The sequence below is a fragment of the Ursus arctos genome, unplaced genomic scaffold (assembly GCF_023065955.2).
Source record: "Ursus arctos isolate Adak ecotype North America unplaced genomic scaffold, UrsArc2.0 scaffold_2, whole genome shotgun sequence".
Taxonomy (NCBI): Eukaryota; Metazoa; Chordata; class Mammalia; order Carnivora; family Ursidae; genus Ursus; species Ursus arctos.
Window position 1 is genome coordinate 100,251,010 of NW_026622874.1, and position 19,795 is coordinate 100,270,804.

Sequence of the window (19,795 nt, forward strand, 5' to 3'; positions counted from 1 at the left end):
TCGTCCCAGAACCTGTGGATATGTTACCTTACATGGGAGAGGGGGATTAAGGTTGCTAATCGGGTGGCCTTGAAATGGAGAGTATCCTGGATTATCCAGGTGGGCCAGTGTAATCACAAGGTTCCTTAAAAATGGATGAGAGAAGCAGAAGAGGAGGTCAGACTGATGTGCTTGCGGACTCCATGTGCTGCTGATGGCTTTGAAGATGACATCCAGGGCCCACTGGAGCAACTGTCCGAGAGGCTGTCTTCCTTTCTCTTGGAAGAGTTTTAGTCCCTTGACTCCATCTGAAGGGGGTAGGATCCAGACAGAGGGTTTTCAAACAACCCCCTTGGTTTTAGGATGTATTCCTGTCAGTCGCCTCTTCTACTGCTTGCCTCCACCTTCCCTCAAGTCTAGACCTCCAACATTTTCAGGGTCTCTAGAGGAAATCAACTCACTCCTCACAAATACCTTCTTTTCAGACACTGCACCATGACCTTCCCTGTTGTTCTCTACCTTACTGTGATTCAAACTGATAGAGGCCCTCTGGTGCTATATCAAAGATGGACTTTGTGGGGTTTTATCATGCTTTCCTTGTTTTGGGCGTGGTCTCTTAACCACTGTTTATCTGCTTCCCGTTGAGGGATGCATTGAACCACTGAGGCTTTTGTTTTTCTAAAAATTTGGTTGAATTTTCTTTCTTTGTTTCCTTTTTTTTAATTTGATTGATTGATTTTATTTTGTTTATCTTTTGCCTCCTGACCTTATAATTCCAGTCAGAACTCAGCTGCATGGAAGGCAGTTGCACGTGTTCATTCCCAACCAGTGAGCTGGAGAAGGTACTTCCCCAAACCATCCTGTATAAATACTATGAGCGGAAAGCTGAAGAAGAAGTTGCCGCAGCTTACGCAGATGAGCTTGTCAGGTGAGTTCTCAGAGAGTGTCCTCTGTCACCTCATTCCCCATTATGAAGACTGCTTGAACACTTTCATCAGATGATGAAAATCTATAACAAAGCTAGATATTCCAGGTCTTCTGGCATTTTTTTCTGAGCAATTAGGGAATAATTTTATTAATGGGAAAATCCACATTTCACATTTTTACTCATATTCCTTGGTACCTCTTAATCAGTTGGCTTATAGGTACAATCATTACGCATTGGGTTGGAGGATGGAGGAAAGGTGACATGTGCAAGGAGTTCTCACAAAGGTGGGGTCTATGTTTATTGAGTGGTTTGCACTGAGGCAGGACCCAGAATGGCACCTGCATCTCCTGGTAAGAGCCAGCACAAAGGAGAGCCTCAGTCCGTGTTTTAATTAAAAATAAGAGGTATGGCTGTCCAGCTTAAAAGTCCATCTTAGTATGAACATGGAACCAATTTAATATTCTGAGTAATATTCCTTGTGCTGTTTTGATTGTAGGTGCCCCTCTTGCAGCTTTCCTGCTCTGTTGGACAGTGATGTGAAGAGGTTCAGTTGTCCCAATCCTCGCTGCCGAAAGGTAGGGAAGTAAATTTTTTTCCAGATTAATTTGAATTTTGGTGTTACAGACTACACTAATGGCCAGATATCTGCTGGTTATCTGCGTGCTAAACTGTGAGAAGGATTTGTGTGCTCTCCTTTTCATGAAAGCAAATGAAGATCAGTACTTGGTGAATCGTGGTTGACATGGTTGCAGAGATGGGGGCCACCTGTGGAATTCCAGTCACAAAGCTCTAGATTCCTGTCATGGGCCGCCTTCCCATGAGGGCAGATGTCATAATGTAAAATATGAAGGGGTAAAGGCCTGGGCATCATGGTAGCAGCATTTCTGTCACATCTGTCACACAGTTATTATTCACTAACTGTTCTTGTAAGAACTGATTGTGTTGGGTGCCAAAGCCATCCAGTCACCTCGCTGCTAAAAATCATCTTTTTAACTAGACTCCCCTGTGAGCTAAGACTGTCTTAAAATGTGTCCGCTATTTACAAGCCACTTAGAATTTTTAAGTGCCTGGCATCAACCTAGACAAGTATGTTTTAAGCCATTGTTCTAAAATAGCATGACCAGGGCTCCTGGGTGGCTCAGTTGGTTAAGCGTCTGCCTTCGATTCAAGTCATGATCTCAGGGTCCTGGGATCAAGCCCTGCATCAGGCTCCCTGCTCAGCAGGGAGACTGCTTCTCTCTCCCTCAACCCCCCCACCTGCCTGTGCTCACTTCCCTCTCTCTTTTTCTCTCTCTCAAATAAATAAAATCTTCAAAAAGAAATTAGGAATTAAAAAAAGGAAATAGCATGACCACAGTTGAACATTATAAAATCTGTGCCTTATTGTGGGAATGAAGAAATGAAAAGTAGTCATTGAGAAAGGAGGAAAACACTCAACTAATGGACTAAATTTTATTCCTTTTGTTTTCAGCATTCACATTTCTTTGTAAAATCTCGGTGTATTCTTAGAACTTATGTGTCCATTTAATAATTTGTCCCCACCCTCAGACTGTTGCTATAACAGTTGTCCCAACAGTCTGACTCATGGAACTAAGTGGAGCCCCTGACTGCCCTGTGTGCTCCCCATGCTCCCAGCACTGGAATGCCTGGGGAGGCAGTAGCCAATGGAAGGAGCAGTAGGGGTGGGAAAAAAGCAAAGCTATTGGAATGTTGTAGGTCTGAAGATCAATAGCATCCTGAAGGCTCACAAGTTTGGTAGGGCCAGGTTATGCAGGTCTTGAACACCAGTCTAAGGTGGCAGAGGGGGGAACAACAAGGGGACTGAGATAACAGGGAGATCTCTTTGGCTGTTGTAGTCCAGATCAGAGGTGCACATCACTGCCACCTCCTGTGGAATCTCCATGAATTGCTAAGATGGAGCTGGGAACTACCATCTCCTCCGAGAATTCCAAATTAGACTCTACTGATAAAAGTGCTCACAGACTATTTGGAAGGCCAAAGAGAAAGTGAGGCCATTATTCTCCAAAGACAGTTACAGGTGGTCAGAAGGGCACACATGAGTCTGAACAGTGTCCTGTGTGTGTCTTCAGAACATCAACCTGGGATGTCAGTGAAAGTGTCCCAGTGACTTTTAAGATCTGAAGCAGAAACATCAAATATTTGGCTTTCTCTCTGTAAAAGAGATATACATACTTTGTTGAACTTGGGGGTGACCACGTAGCTTCTTTTGGTCAATGAAATGTCAGTGTGGATAAGGTCAGTCGCTTACAGAAGAAGTGGTAAAAACATGATTTGGGGTGATATCAACAAGTAGGCAGCCCCAGACCCTCCTTCCCCAGCCCCCTACAGAAACACTGATCAATAGTACACAGACCAGTTCCCTTCGGGAGAAGTTTAGAAACCCGTTAAGAGGCTCCTGCATTCTGGACAGTGCAAAGCCAGCTACATTGAAGCCTGTAGGAAGATTCATGGAACTCACTTCCCAGGGACCCTCCCATCTGCATGTGCAGAAAACCCCTAAATCCTAGCTCCCCCCCCACCCCACCCCGGGAGAGGGAAAGGGAAGACTTGAACATAATCTAGCATTCAGACTTCTTGAGCAGCTACCCAAAGGACTGGCTTTGGTCTTTCCTGACTCTAAGCACTGACAGGAAGGGGCACCAGGTTGGAGATTGCTGAGAACAAAGACAACGTTCTGTTTATTTACTTATTTTTATTTAAATAAGCTCTATGCCCAACATGGGACTTGAACTCATGAGTCATATATTCAACCAACTGAGCCACCAGGTGCCCCCAAAGGCAACATTTTAAGCTAACATATACTTGCCCACCATTGCCCTTCCCCTCAGTTTAGTGTGCAAAGAACTGGAGAAAACCCCCAACTCCTGGCTTCTTCCCTGGGCGGGAAAGAGTTGAAGTATGTGTCCGGTATTCTGGCTTTTGGGAGTACTGCCTAAAGGGCTAGTTATTGTCTCACCTGACTCAGTGCACTGACAGGACCCTGCGTACTCTAGATGCCTGGATCCCTCTGAGAGCATGAGAGCTGGGAGGCTTGCTGCTGCCCCAAAGGACCCACAGTTCAGACAAAGGCAGCGTTGATACAGCTTGGCAGCTTCTCCCTTGGGGAGAGGAAGAGTGGAGCATGCACTTAGTGTTCTAGCGTCTTGGGGGAGGAGGTTTTTGAAGGTTTTCTCTCTTGCCCACCTCAGCACTGGTGAGACCCAGCATGCTCTAGATGCCTGAGGGCTGCTGAGAACAAAAAGGATTTGGACTGCTTACAGCAGCTCCAGAGAACCTGCAGTACTATAGACAGACACCAGAGGGAGAAAGAGATTATACGCTCCTGAAAAAAGAAACTAGCAAAACTTCTCTAGCTAGGAATTTACACATGTTAAGTCCAGAGAAGACGCTTCCAAAGTAAAGGCTCCTGGAGTCTCTAGCTAGGCTGACTGGTAAAGGTGTTTCCCTGTACAAAGCCAGTGTGTATAGACGGGGAGAGGTGACTATTTCTTCAAACGTATAGATCCTGCCACAAAGCAACAAGGCACAGGAAGAAACCTGGTACAACCAAAGGAACAAAGTAGATCTCCAGAAAGGACACTAAAGAAAAGGAGGTATGTGAATTACCTGACAATTCAAAATAATCATCATAAAGATGCTCAACAAGCTCAGGAAAATGATACGTGAACAAAATGAGAATATCAGCAGAGAGAAAATATGGAGAAATTGGAGCTGAAGAATACAATAACTGATGGAAAATTTCACTAGAGGGATTCAACATCAGATTTGACCAAGCAGAAGAAAGAATCAGTGAACTCAAAGACAGGTCATTTGAAATTACCTAGTCAGAAGAACAGAAAGGAAAAAAAAGAATGAAGAATAAGGAAAGCTTGAGGCACCAATGGGAGGGACACCATCAAGTGAACCAGTGTATGTGCTATAAGAGTTTCAGGAGGAGAGGAGAGAAAGAAAAAGCTTATTTGAGAAAATAATGGCCAAAAACTTCTAAAACCTGGGAAAGGAAAATGGATATCCGGATTCAAGAAGCCAGATAGGCCCCAATTTAAATGAACCAACCCAATATCAGGGAGAGTTAATATTGTTAAAATGTCATACCTACCCAGTGCCACTTAGAGATTTAATCACAATCCCTATGAAAATCCCAACTGCTTTTTTTGAAGAAACAGAACAATCCTAAAACCCATATAGAACTGCGAAGAATCCCAAATAGCCAAAACAGTCTTGAGAAAGAACAACAAAGCTGGAGGCCTCATACTTCCTGGCTTCAAAGTATATTACAGAGTTACAGTAATCGAAACAGGATGGTACTGGCATGAAGACACACCTACAGACCAGTGGAAGCGAACAGAGAACCCAGAAGGAAGCCCACACCTATGCGGTCATGGGCACCAAGGTTACACCATGGGAGAAAGGTCATTCTGCTTCACAAATGGTGCCAGAGAAACTGGCTGCCTGCCTGCAAACAAATGAAATTGGACATCATACACCACAAAGATCAACTCAAAGTGGATTAAAAACTGAAACATGCAATCTAAAATTCCTAGAAGAAAACACAGGAAGCTTCCTGACATTGGTCTTTGCAGTGATTTTGTGGATCTAACACTAAAAGCACAGACAACAAAAACAGAAATAGACAAATAGGACTGCATCAGACTGGAATATCCTTTGCACAGCAAAGGAAACCATCAACAGTGAAAAGGTAGCTTATGGAATGGGAGAAAGTATTTGCAAATTATTTCTCTGATAAAGTGTTAATATCTGTAATACACAGGAATTCCTATAACTCAGTAACAACCAATCAGAAATAAGCCAATTTAAAAATGGGCAAAGGACTAGAATAGGCATTTCTAAAAAAGAAGACCTAGAGATAGCCAACAGGTATATGAACAGGTGCTCAGCATCACTCATCATCAGGGAAATGCAAATCAAAACCACAGTGAGGTCATTTCACATCTACTAGGATGCTCACTAACACAAAAACGGGAAAAAAAATAGTAAGTGTTGATAAGGATGTGAAGAAATTGAAACGATTGTGTGTTGTTGGTGGGAATGTAAAATGGTACATCCCCTATGGAAACTAGTGTGGTATGTCCTCAAAAAATTAAAAATAGGGGTGCTTGGCCAGCTCAGTCAGTGGAGCGTGTGACTCTTGATCTCAGGGTTGTAAGTTCCAACCCCACATTAGGTGTAGAGATCACTTAAAAACATCTTGGGGCGCCTGGGTGGTTTAGTTGGTTGAGCATCCGACTCTTGATCTCAGCTCAGGTCTTGATCTCAGGGTTGTGAGTTCAAGCCCCACACTGGGCTCCACACTGGGGGTGGGGGTGGGGGTGGGAGAGGTAAATAAATAAAATCCTTTTTAAACATTAAAAAGTGAAACTACCATACAATCTAGTAATCCTTTCTGAGTATTTGTCAATTGAAAACAGGATCTTGAAGAGCTATTTGTACTCATTCATTGCATTATTGTTCACAGTAGCCAAGATATAAAAGCAACCTAAATGTGTATCCATGGATGAATGGCTAAAGGAAATGTCTGTCCACACAATGGAGCATTAGTCAGGATTTTAAAAGAAAGAGATCCCGTCATGCTACAACATGGGTGAACTTGAAAACATTATGCTAGCGAGATAAGCCTATCACAGAAAGACAAACACCGTGTGATTCCACTTACTGCACTTACAGAGAAGCAGGAAATAGAATGGTGGTTGCCAGGGGTTAGGGGAGGCGGAAACAGGGAGCTGCCATACAATGGGTGTGAAATTTCTGTCACCCAAGAAGCAAAAGTTCTCAAGATCTGCTGTATAACAGTGCATAGCTAGTTAGCAGTAGAGTACCATACACTGTAAGATTTGTTCATAGGGTAGATTTCATGTAATGTGTTTTTTTTAACACAACAAAAAAGAGCTAGTGATTTATTGTCTCTTTTCCTTCTGCCAAGGTGGACATGTAGAAATAAGTCTCTATTTTGAGCTACTGAAGTTTGAGTTTGTTCCAACAGCATAACCTAGCATGTCCTGACTGATAAAATCATGAGAACCAAACGGATGATGAGGGTGGAGAAAAGGAACAGATTTGAAAGATAATGGGGAGGGGCGCCTGGGTAGCTCAGTCGTTAAGCGTCTGCCTTCGGCTGGGGGTGTGATTCCCGGGGTCTTGGGATCGAGCCCCACATCAGGCTCCTCCACTGGAAGCCTGCTTCTTCCTCTCCCACTCCCCCTGCTTGTGTGCCCTCTCTCGCTGCCTGTCTCTCTGTCAAATAAATAATTAAAATCTTAAAAAAAAAAAAAAAAGGTAATGGGGAGATAGGATTAGAAGGAGATATTCTGACTGTAAGGGTGGGGAGAAGTCCAGATGACTGACTTCTCTGGCTTGGGCCACTAAGTGGGTGATGATGCTATTCACATACAATTGCAAATAGAATAGAAAAAGAGAGGCGCCTGGGTGGCTCAGTTAGTTAAGCGTCCAACACTTGATTTCGGCTCAGGTTGTGATCTCGAGGTCATGAGATTCCGTCCCATGTTGGGTTCTACACTGGGCATGGAGCCTGCTTAGGATTCTCTCCCTCTCCCTCTGCCTCTTCCTTCCTCTCTCTTAAAGAATAGAAAGGGATTGCAGGAGAGAAGAAGGTCAGTTGATTCTGTTTTAGACATGTAGAGTTTTGAGGATGGAGGTGTCCAGTATGTGTATGTTTTGCTAATGCCTGCCACATAGTAGGTGCTCAGTAATTACTTAGAAAGTGACTAGGGTTGGGAACATGAGGCGAGGTCTAGGCTATAGGAAAATTTTGTAGTCAAGAGTAAGAAGCATTGAAAGAAGGGAGCCCTGGGGACAGGGAATGCAGCTGGGAGCACAGACAGCGTGCAGCAGGGCATCTAAGAAGTAGGTCACAGGAGTTAGTGCTGATAGCATTTTGATTTAGAATCTCATCAAATTCATAGATGAGTTTGGGGAAATTATTATCATTAAAGTGAGTCCTGATAAGTTCAAAGTATGTATGTCCATTTATTCAGATCTTTTTATGTCCCTCAGTAACGTTTTCCAGTAAAGAGAATGCATCATAAGGCATTTTCAGTAACAGTGCTTCAGAACTTGACCCTCCCTGCAGATGAGAGCATCCACGTTCTGGACACTTTCCACCATCAGGGTAAGGTCTGCAGCGTTTGGCCCACCGTGGAAAATAAAGTGAAAACTGTCTCTTGGGAACCTGATTCAGGTCCAGCAGGTTGGGAAGTTCTCGCCCTGTCCTTCAGAGGGCGGGGAGAGCTAACTTAAGAGTTAGGTGTGAGCTGGTCCCTCCTTATGGAGGCGCTATGGAGAGTCACCACTAGGTGGCACTGATACTCCATGAGGAACGGTTTTCCTGTTAAGCATTTCAGAAGTATGTCAGTCAGCAAGACAGTGTCTCATAAACACAATTCTTTTAGGCTTAGTACGAAAGCAAACCACCACGTGCATTCAGAATTTAATATCAGAGATGTCATTGTTTTTAGAACCTGGGTTTTTGCCTTTTTCATTTAAACGAATTCTCCTCTGACATCGTTTCTTTTCAGCTAGATGGCTAAACCAACCGTTAATCCTTGAGGATTGCTAATGTTTGAGAAATGAGCCACAAACTGATTTTTGGCCTGTGTGAGACTAAGGGCATCTGTTTCCTCATTGCAGTGTCTTTGCCAGTAATCTAAACTCCGGTTAGATTTCCAGGAACTTGCCACTCTGAGATGAGGCATTTATATTAATGCATTATCTAGAGGCGGGCTTGAATGCCTGGAATCATTCTTCTAAAATCCCTGAAGAGAATAAGATACTGTATCTTTGATGAAATGGGGAGAGAGTCTTTGTTTCATTGATATGATGGAATGCTTTTGTCAAGGCCCTCAGCGCCCTCTGTGTTTGCAGATAAAGAATTCATCAGTTTGTTTTCAGCATGGTGCTTTTAGGAATGAATCGGATGTGTTTGGTATGGGACTGTGGAGTGTTAGATAAAAGGAGATTTGAAAGCGATGCTTCTGGAATATTTATTCTGAGGGTCAGAATTTCCCTGTTGAGTCTTTCTCTACTTTTCCAGAATCATAGCTTTTCTTAATAAATTCAGAGGTTTGTACGTAGAGCTTTACAGAAAGGTAGCCAGAACTACAAGGTGGAGGTTTAAGGCTATTCATGAAGTAGGTGCTAAGGGAGGGAGACCCATCAGGTGGTGAGACTTCAGTCCCAAGAACTGTGAAGGACACCTGGCTTGGTGTTCCTTAGTGAAACCAAGAGGGTGAGTGTGGCTGTACAACCACACGTCTTTTCCCAGTGTCATTTGGACTTGTTTTCCTGTGCCTTTCTCACCCTTCTTTCCTGTGTTTCTCATTTCTCTTCTCTACTCCTATTTTTCTACCGTTTCCAGGCCCCATCCTATCCTTTGTAGCATTCAATGTTATTGACTCTACAGCAGTGAAATATAACCAAAATTCACATCTGCAATGAACCAGTTTGTTGCTAAAAAACAGGCATCTGCAGCAGCCTACCGTAGCCGGAAGGCTGCGTGAAGAGAATGTGAATGAGCCTGGACCAGCTGTCAGTGCCAGGGCGGCTCCAGCTGTGACAGCGGACGCTTGGCACTTATTAGCAGCACTCTAATTTGAGGCCCAGCCAGTCAGCTGACTCCTGTGCTGAACACAGGCGTTTACATTTATCTAGATATGAATGAGGCTTGATCCTCTTGTTCCCACTTTATTCAGGGAGGATCTTTATTCAGGAAGTTATGTTGACAAGAACCGAATGTTTGGGTAACAAAAGGATTTTTTAAGTCCCAGAATGAGCGCTCATTCACTGGGTGGAAGTCCATGCTTCATAATGTAAGTCCACAAAAGAAGTGGGGTGGGGTGGGAATTCCCTCCGGGCGATTTGGCCTGCCCCGGCTCACAAGGTGAGTCACTTCCTTCAGAACTGGAGGGTTCTGGAGGGTTCTGGCAGAATAGCTTAAGACTGCAGTCTGCATAGTATGCAGGCATGTTGGGTAGGTGCCTCTCAGGGCTCTCAGCTCCCAGCGTGCCCCCCAACCACCCTAAAAAGTGGCCTCTGATGTGTGGAGTGGAGTGACAGTATTTACCCAATGGTGAAAACCCGGAGGGAGGCCTCCCCACCTCAGACACAGTCAGAGTAGATCCCAAGCAACATCCCTCTGAGCCGCCCTCGTCTGGCAGTGTGGCCATGAGGTTTCAGGATCTAACTCTATTTTTAACTTAGTATTTTTGTCATTTTCCAGTTTTTAAAATTCTTCATAGCAAACAGCACAGTGAATGTGTTCATCATAGGCTTCTTGAGCCTTGGAAGATTTTGGTTGATAACTACACTTCGTTACTTAACATCTTCACATGTCTAACACTACGATTAGAGAACCTGGTTCTTTCTCTGTGTGTGTGTATATATATGTGTGTGTTCTCAAGAATAAAAACAACAAAAGCCAAATATTGCTTACCCCTCTTCCTATTCTGCCTTCCCAATAAAGCCACATAAATACCATATCTGCTGTTGTTTGCAGCACTTATTTAAATGGAAGTAGATACCCACCCAAGGGGAGGAAAAGTAAAATACATACATGGGGGGGCTCTTGGCAGGCTCAGTTAGTAGAGCTTACAACTCTTGATCTTGGGGTCGTAAGTTCAAGCCCCATGTCGGGTGTAGAGATTTCTCAAAAATACAAAATCTTTGAAAGTACATATACACAGGACTCCTGGGTGGCTCAGTTGGTTAGGTATCTGCCTTCGGTTCAGGTCATGATCCCTGGGATCATGTCCTGCGTCAGGCTCCCTGCTCCACTTCTTCCTCTGCCTCTCCTCCCACTCATTCTCTCGATCCCTCTCTCTCACAAATAAATAAGTAAAATCTTTAAATATATATATACACACACGTATGTATACATAAGTATACATGTACAGGTTAAATGAAAAAGCTAATATGAATAAAACAGTTATTTTTGTTTCCCCTTAGTCCTACAGGAGTAGTTTTTATTCCTATATTTCATCTTCTCTGTCCCCCAATACTGGGCACTGAGTAGTGAAAACAACTGCCTCTCTTTCCTGGCCTGCCTTCGAGGAGGCTGAGAGGATGGTGAGCAGGCACGGGCCTTGCTGCGGGGCGGCCTCCAGCCGGCCGGTGCAGCCCTCACACTTCTCCCCTGGAAACTCAGGTCGGCGCTGCCTCTCCAGCCGGCAAAGGAGTGCATTTCAGAGCCCAGGCTGTCCAGACAGGCTGAGCTGTTGGTGTGGACTTGGGTATTTGCCATATTTCCTTGATTCCTTGTCCCCCAGAGAACATTCCGGTGCTTCTTTTCTCACCCAGGGAAGCTGCTCTAGATGGTTAAAATGTTGCCACCTTCCAGGAGACAAATCACAGAACTTCCTGTTCAGAATGAAGAGGCTTTTGTGTTCCTCCCCGTCAGCAGTGCTTGGAACGGCCATTTGTGCTGGGCTTTATTAGTGAGTTCTGAGTTTTGCGGGTTCTTTCAAAGATTGCTGTGTAAGAAGCATTTGCTGACATGCTGCGCTGGACCCAGCACTGAGCTGGGCGCCGTGAAGCTGCAGAGAGCAAGGTGCCTGCGGCCAGTGCCTGCGCGGCAGCTCAGAAGACAGTCTGGCGTCACGGTGAAGACAAGGGATTTTGATGTTAAACCGGCTCATGCTTTCCTTCCAGCTCTTCCACTTCTTGGCTTTGTGATGTAGGGTAAATACATCTCCTCCTTGAGCCACAGTTTTGAAACCTATAAAATGAAAACAGTTGCACCTACCTCACAGATCTCTGGTGAAAAGTCAGTGGCGTGTCACTTGTGTCTCATAAAGTGGGGGCGGAGGAGGGAACAGTCTAATGTAGGGGAAGCGCTTGCCGTGCCAGGCACGTCTCAGGTCAGGAAAAAGTAGCTGCCACACAGGGAAGGCAGAGACCGATGCCAGCAGCGCGTGCAGGTGAGGCATTCCTGGAAAGGGGGACCTTCTCCCAGATTTCTAAAATCTCCCACAAGAGTGTAGAATTCCCCTGAGGTGGGCGGATGTAAAGTCCCATCAGGGACCAAAACATGACTCCTCACATACCTTAGCTTTTCAGATCATGTACTTAGAAAACTCTTTTCTTAACTAGTCTGCCACAATGGAAAGGGGATAGATTTTTTATTTTTTATTTTTATTTTTATTTTTTTTAAGATTTTATTTATTTATTTGACAGAGATAGAGACAGCCAGCGAGAGAGGGAACACAAGGAGGGGGAGCGGGAGAGGAAGAAGCAGGCTCATAGCGGAGGAGCCTGATGCGGGGCTCGATCCCATAACGCCGGGATCACGCCCTGAGCTGAAGGCAGACGCTTAACCGCTGTGCCACCCAGGCGCCCCGGGGATAGATTTTTTAAGCTAAATTTTGTGCTGATACGTTCTGTAAGAAATGACTGCTGTCACTTTAGCCCACATTTTTCAAGTTCAGAGAAGGACCCATGCTGCCCTGGGGAGAGCTGTGTCCTAATGAAGGCTACCTGTGGGTCTGCCCTGCGAGTCTCAGTTGCTTGGTCCGCAGCACTGCTGTGTCCCTTCTTTTGGATTTCTCATTGGTTTTTTTTTTTTTTTTTTTTATCCCTTTCTCAAGGATTGGCATCTCAGGGAATAATATTTCAAGAGATGAGTATAGGAAGGACCTAGAAAAACGATAATACATTTTGCTAGAGAACTCAGTATTAGTTACAAAGTGAAGATAAAAATCCATGGTTTGTCTCCGTGACTCATGGGTTACGTTTTTTCTCTTCTTGGGAAGGTGCTGGTCTTTGAGTCTTGACCACCCCACCCACCCCCAGTGCAGCAGGCAGCCCTGGAGGCCGGGGCTGCTCAACTTTGACTGTCCTTCTGGTGAAAGGACATACCTCCTGTCTCTCTTTTGTCTTTTGGGTTTCTACTAAGATACGTTGTCTATGGTATGTAAAGAGCCTGTGAATTTTTAACAGACTTGCATGGGCACGTTATTAAAACTGAAACTCTGACCCTGTCGCATGGTTTTTGTGGCCACGGTGAGCCATTGCTTATCAGACTCACCACAGCCTAGCCCTGTTCACAAACCATAAGGGGATCATAAGCTTTGAGTGCCTGTCCTTCTGGAAACCACACATTATTTGTTTAGTGCCTTCGTATGTTTTGTTAAAATAACTTAATGGTTTTTTTGTGTGTGCCTGGCCTCATTAAAGGAGAGATGCATTTTGATCCAAAGTCTTTAGAAATGTCACGTTAAAAACCCCTCAAGAATTGACATCTACAAAATATCTTTTTGTAGTCATTTGCCTTCTTTTTGTCTGTTCACTAATTGTGTGACCAGGTGTCAGCAGTTTAATTTAATTCGTTTTACTGGTTCTCATTGCAATGTCCTTGGAGGAGTGTGTGCGTGCATCACACGTGCATGTGTGTGCATCATGTGTGCGTGTGGTATGCACATATGCACGTGTGTGTTGGAGCGCAGAGCCTTCGTGTCCCCTCTGCGTTCTCAGCACAGAGCACTGCAGGGCTTCCACCCTTGCAGGTAGACGAGAAATTGTTGCTATGGTAATAACACAGGCATGAAAACACCCCATCTCCCTGTGGGTGTCTGTGTCAGGGAGGAGGAATGTGGGCAAGGGAAACAGGAGCAAAGAGGAATGCTTAAAGCACAGAGCGGAGCCGTCGCAGGGTAGAATTTCTGGTGCGTACTGTTGGATTCAAGGTCATTTTCCTATTGCTGTGTAGTGCGTGAGCAATGTAAATGGCGTTTTACCATCAGTGTCCTCCCTGACTTTGAAACAAGCATACAGAGAATGAGGAGGGCCTCTTTCACCTCTCCAGTCCCCAGAGGCTGCATGGCCCTCTCCCAGACCACGATTAGAAATGCATGTCTGTATCTGTGGGCCAGTTTACCGTTCTAAGTGGGATTAACTGCCCAGACCCAAAACCCATTGCCCTTCGTCTCCACGGTAACAGGCTAAGGAGCCAGTCCTGCCATCTCTTGAAACGGAATGGCAACTGTGTGCTCTGTATCTGCACCACATACCAATGCTCCTTGAGGAAACGGGCTCAGAATGACCTTGATGACTAGGATCAGTGCTGACAAACTGTAAATCCAGTCCTGCTGAGGTCAGGGTAAGAAGCATGGCCACAGTTCTGGTGCCATTCTATCAGAAAGTCAGAGTAAAAGCTGTCAGAGTCCTGTGAGGTGGGGGTTTAGTACCTTAAATAGGGAGGTGTTGAGGGGCCTGTCTGTGGAGCTCTTACCAGTAGCCTCTTTTAGGGACTTTCTGCTCCTTGTCTGCTCAGTCACAGCTAGCAGGGGACATCAGGAGTCAAATCCAGGACTACCTTACTTGGTGTTAATGTGGTTTTAAGTGTGATTTGGGTAGGGTTGGCTGATTTGAAGAGTCCTTATGTTTTGGAGATACAAACTGAAATGCTTACCAATGAAATGATACATCATCTGGGATTTGCTTTAAAATTACACTGGGCAAAAGAGGATGGGAGAGTAAGAGGGTATACAAAAAGCTGATTGGCCCTGAGTTGATAATTATGAAACCTGAGGGTTGGGTATGTGGGGACCCATCACTCATGTTTATTGCTTACCTTTTTATATATTTAAATTTTTTCTTAGGAAAAAGTTTATTTTTAAAACACCATCTGAAAAAAACCTAGTTTCACTTAACTTTTCTATATCTGTGTTCTTACCTACTTTATTGTTTGAAGGCATCTCAGTTTTGGGAACTGCAAAGACCCGTACTCAGATGTCCAGTTTTGTGGCATGGTCACCTTTTTAAGAGATGAGGGAAATTTGTTGCATAATAGGGAAATGTCAGGAGCTCTTTGTGGGAAGATGAAAGTGTGGGTCATCTTGGAGGGGGGAAGGCTTCGTGTGTGTGTGTGTGTGTGTGTGTGTGTGTGTGTGTGTGTGTGTGGTTTCTCTATTTGTATAAGATTCTTTTGTAGGAGTGGTCGTGACTTGGTGTTTTCCAGCTTCCCTGAGAAAAAGGACTGCAGCTACCCAGAAGGGATCCAAGATAGATCACTAAACTATACTGTAACCAGTGAAACAGGTTTTGGGAACCTGGGGCCCTGTGCCGAAGCCCTGCTGGGGGCTTTTGGACAGCTATGGATAGTCTCCTTTCTCTGGAATGACTTCCAACATATGGTGCAGCTTCAAGGCCAGAGAAGAGACCAGATGACCTTTCGAGTGTCTGTCCAATCCAGAGTTCCTGGTTTTCAGTACTGAGGGTTTTCAAACTGGTATTGGTATTTGCTTTCCAAAGAGAAATAAGCTAATCTGAGTTTCTCAGATCAAATCCCTATAGCCGCATAAGCACTTTTCAGTTTTATTTTCCATCAGAAATTCATATGAGAAAAGCGTTTTAAGTTCCCTGTACCTGAGAAGCTGATTGAGATTCTAGCCCAAAGAGAATGATGTAGACACAATTTTTTCTTCTCTTGTCTTTGACTACAGTTTGTCCTTTCCCCTTCCTCTCCCCTCTTCAGTGAGAATTTCCTGCTCCAAACATCTCCAGTTGCTACAATCCTCTTAGCTTCCAGATCCTCTCACCTCCCATAAAAGTCTCCTCTTTTCTCCCAAGGCCGGTACCCACTCTGACCTCCCCTTAGCTCTCCCAGAATGGACCTTCTCTCCAGGCAGACCCCATCCCCTGAGCCCTCTGTCACCATGGCCCTGTGTGCTGTGCAGTGCTTCCTTCTCCCCTGCCTTCTTCTTTGGACTCATTCCTTCCTAAAACTTTTGCCTTGCTGTCTTAGCTGCTCCCTCAGAATAGGCTTGTGCCAACACAGGCTGGTTGACTTTGATTGAAATTTGGTCATTAATTTAGCAGATTTTTATTGAGTATTGCTATGCCTGAAGAAATACAAAATAGGCAGTGACAGCCTTACCCTGAGAGGTCAAGGGAGGCCACCTCCCTATGCAGATGGCTAAATAGTGAGATGGTGATGGGAGCTGCTGGAGGGAGCCAGAGGTGAGAGGGGATAGTCACTGTGATTGGGCACAGTCTGGAAACACTTTGTGAAGGAGCTGGATCTTGGCCTGACAGAGTCCTAACGGGACCTGATGGGTGCCGGTAGATCCGTATTCCTGGCCAGGGAGTGACGCAGACAGAGCTGTTGAGGGGTCAGCCAGTAGCCGTGTGTGACGGAACAGGAGGAAAGTAGACTAGAAGGATGGATGGACTTCAGTTCAAAAAGGGCTTTACAAAGCAAAGGCCTGACTCTTACTCTGGACACCCCAGGGAGCTGGTACCAAGCCTGATGTAGGGAGGGTGGATCTTGTAGAGCCACAAAAGAGGGCATGGGTGGTGGGGAGAGATTAGATACAGGGGGTAGGGGGGCTGGAACATCTGGTCATTTCTGGTGACCTAGCAACTCAAGACCTGGAGATACACAGTGTTCTTGTGGTCCTTGGTTAACAAAACTTCCAGTCCCAAAGCCCATTTGTGCAGTGCTGTGGACGTTTGCTAGCACTCTCTTAAGCTTCTCCAGAAGGCTTCGGTGGAAGTGAATTGGCCTGAAGAAACACCAGTCAGAATTCTGAGGGCTGGCTGGGGGCCGGAGGGGAGAGGTGGCTGCATTCAAGAGCAGCGGTAGAGGCAGACGGTCCAAGGTTAGCAGTAGATCCCGGGCATACGTGTGCAGGAGGCCGGCTCTCCCTGCAGCATACCCCTCTGTTGGTAGAGGGGATGCTGAGGTGGAGGGGTCCACAGTGCTGGTTAAAGGAGAACCGGACATTTCACCCCTCATTTAGTGCTTGTTACTTTGTTCCAGTTCCATCGCCAGTGGTTTTTTTTTTTTTTTTTTTTTAATCTTTGAATGCTTTAAATATGGAAGAAACCATGTAACCATCACAAGTTTTTCCCCACCCATTTAAAAAAGGCTTGTTTTCCAGCTGAAAGCATGTTGGATAAGCTTAATTTCTCTCACTCAGATAAGCTTAATTTCCCTAACTCCGATGTGCATACAGAGAATTGCCTAATTCTCCTTTTGCAACATGTTTTCCCAGCTGCTGGGAGGCCTGTTTTTTGGGGTTTTTTTTTTTGTTTTTTGGGGTTTTTTTTTTTTTTTCTGTGAGCCTCCTGACAGAAATGCAAACAATTTAAGGCCCCCTGTACCAACTGCAGTTTATTACCCCAGGGACTTGGATATTGGTGTGTTTTCCCAGGAATGTATTTATCTGGAGTCAGTGGCGACTCCCCCATCCCTCTGAGGCTTTCGGGGGACAGGGATCGGGCTGGGCTGGGCTTCACCAACAGCTGCAGCCCCTCCTTTGAGCAAGGTCACCTCCCTGCCCAGCTCCAGTCCCACAGATTCGTTGGGCAAGGAAATGAAGCCGTTCCTGGGATGTGATCTGATTGGAACCGTGTTTTCTGGGGCACCTCTGCTTAGGTCTTCCAGCAGAACACAGACGGCTTTTATACCTTGTTTTGTAAAAAGTGCCTTTCCACCAAAATAAGGTTTGACACTGTTCATAAATAAACACATCCCTTTGCAGGCAAGGCGAGGAAGGAATGCATCTGGGAGCAGTTTGGCTATGGTTTGCTTTTTCCCTGCTGAATGCCTGGCGTGCACTGTCCATCCAAGGGTGGCTGAGGGGAGAACGCTCTATTCTGTTGCTGCCAAAACCACAACAAATGACAACTTTCCGTTCTGTCATCTCTCTCAGCTCCACTGCTGGGCAAGCAATTCATTTTTCTACCATAAAAGGGCAACGAAGCTTGTGTAGAGCCGTGGTGCCTTCTGCACTGCAGTGAGGAAGCAAAAGACAGCCGGGGAGAGAGCACGGCCGTGCTTTTGCGGAGCACACCTCCCGCTTAGGCCAGGCTGCAGGGTGATGGTAGCAGTCAAGAGCAGGGAGTGGGAGGCGTGCCATCTGATTGGGCAGGGTGAGGTCAGAACAGGCGTGGGTATCCTTGGCATCTCATACTCATCTAGTGGGACACATGAATGTGTGGTTCAAACCCTGTTGGGAGGAACCGCATGGAGCCTGCCCAGGTGGTTCTATTATACTGGCATCTGGTTTTCTCGGTTTATAATTGCAGGTGCTGGATTTATAAGGGGTACCTGGGAGATCATATGACCCTGACACCTTCACTGTACAGATAAAAGGAAGAGGATAAGTGCAAGGTTCATGTAGCTTGAGGAAATCCTCCAATTTCTGTCTTTCAGTTATACTTGGACTCTGAATTCCAGGATAGTTCTCTAATCTGAATATGTCCTCAGTTGTCCGTTAGTATATAGTTTGCCTCAGTTAATGGTGGGCTGTAGAGACCTGGACTAATAGAAATATAGTTCTTAATTGGTGGGATTATGTGTCAGTCAGCCAGGGCCTTCCAGAAAGTATTCTTTGTAGTGTTGTTAGCTATAAAATTCATGGACCCTTTAGGTGATTGTAAATAAATGTTGTTCAAAATCAGTATAGGAGTCTAAGAAAGCAAACATTTAGCTATTCTGACAACATTAGAGTGGCTGCAGAATTCCTGCCCCATATAGCCTGGTGAAGAAACCAGAATACCAACTCAGCACACATTGAGCAGGACCCCCATGCCGCAACATGGCCACCTGCACAGACCTCTGCCCTGGGCCTCTGCCTTCTCTTGGAGCGGCCACTGCCCTGGAGAGAGCAGGTTCTCAAACTGAGCCAGGAACTGTGCCCACATCTTTTTGCCTGGCTCCCTTGAAGGTTTTCCTATAAAGAACTAAGATTTGTCGTTTACACTTACCTTAACTCTTTTTTTTTTCTTTAAGATTTTATTTATTCATTTGAGAGAGCACGTGCAAGAGCAGGGGAAGTTGTGGAGGGAGAGGGACAAGCAGACTCCCCACTGAGTGTGAAGCCCTATGCAGGGCTCTATCCCAGGACCCTGAGATGGAGTGCTTGATCCCAAGACCGTGAGATCATAACCTGAGCTGAAATCAAACGCTTAACCGACTGAGCCACCCAGGCACCCCTACACTTACCTTAACTCTTAATCGTACATCTGCTTTCATAGTGGATGCTGGACCTGAACCAAGCACATTCTTCAGGTAATAAAAACCATGTCCAAGAATCTTGCTGATCTGGAAATTTGGGAGAAAAGCAAGGGTTTTCAAGTTTAAACTTTATTACCCCAATAGTACTGGTGGTCAGAATAGATTCTCAGCTCATTGGCTCGGAATCAAAAGTTAACTCAGAAGTCATTCCTGGAAGAGAATATCACTGAGTAGAGATGGCAGAAACAAGCACAGTATGAATGATTCAATATCACATTCCTAGACCTTGTTGGAAACTGTAAGATGAGCTTAAATCTTACCATTCCAGCAAATAAAGCAATTGGGTAGGCAGTGGTAAAATGGAGCATTTACACAATTCTTTTTTAGCATGACCTGTCTAAATTCTTTTTTTCTCAATAGCAGAAAACTAAATATTTTATTAATCTATTAAAGAGCTAATTGGTATATTTTCCCCTGGTACTTCTCAAGATCTTCCCTGCCCTTGTAATAAACAGAATATCGCCCAAAAGAATTTGTCTCCACTGCCCATCTCACACAGTCTTTCCTTGTAGAAACCTTTGATTTGTTGTCAGTAGCAGCAAGAGAATTCCGTCTTAGAGAACATTTACTCTTATTAAGTGTAATTTTTGTAAGACTAATTTCTCAAGCACATAGCATTTCCTTCTTGGATGGAGCCTCTCCCTCCCCATCCATCACTGTCTACGCATGCCTGGGCGTCCTGGCCATGTGGTGACCAGCTTAGAGACATCAGCCTGCTCACTTCCTAATTTGGTCACAGTATGCTTCAGGCAGCCTTGCCAAACTTAGAAAAACACAAACACAGGGAGTAGCTTTGATATAGCAAAGGGGGATTT

General features: G+C 45.1%; 1 protein-coding gene across 13 annotated transcripts in view; it reads left to right on the forward strand.

The window, feature by feature from the left end:
* The window catches only part of RNF216 (ring finger protein 216), a 157,290-nt gene that overhangs the window by 72,677 nt on the left and 64,818 nt on the right, over nucleotides 1-19,795 (forward strand). For all 13 annotated transcript variants that reach the window (XM_044390159.3, XM_048224787.2, XM_048224788.2 and 10 more), the window contains 2 exons: nucleotides 759-907; nucleotides 1,404-1,482. In XM_044390159.3, coding sequence (XP_044246094.1) covers nucleotides 759-907; nucleotides 1,404-1,482 — 228 coding nt within the window. The remainder of the gene's footprint in view (nucleotides 1-758; nucleotides 908-1,403; nucleotides 1,483-19,795) is intronic.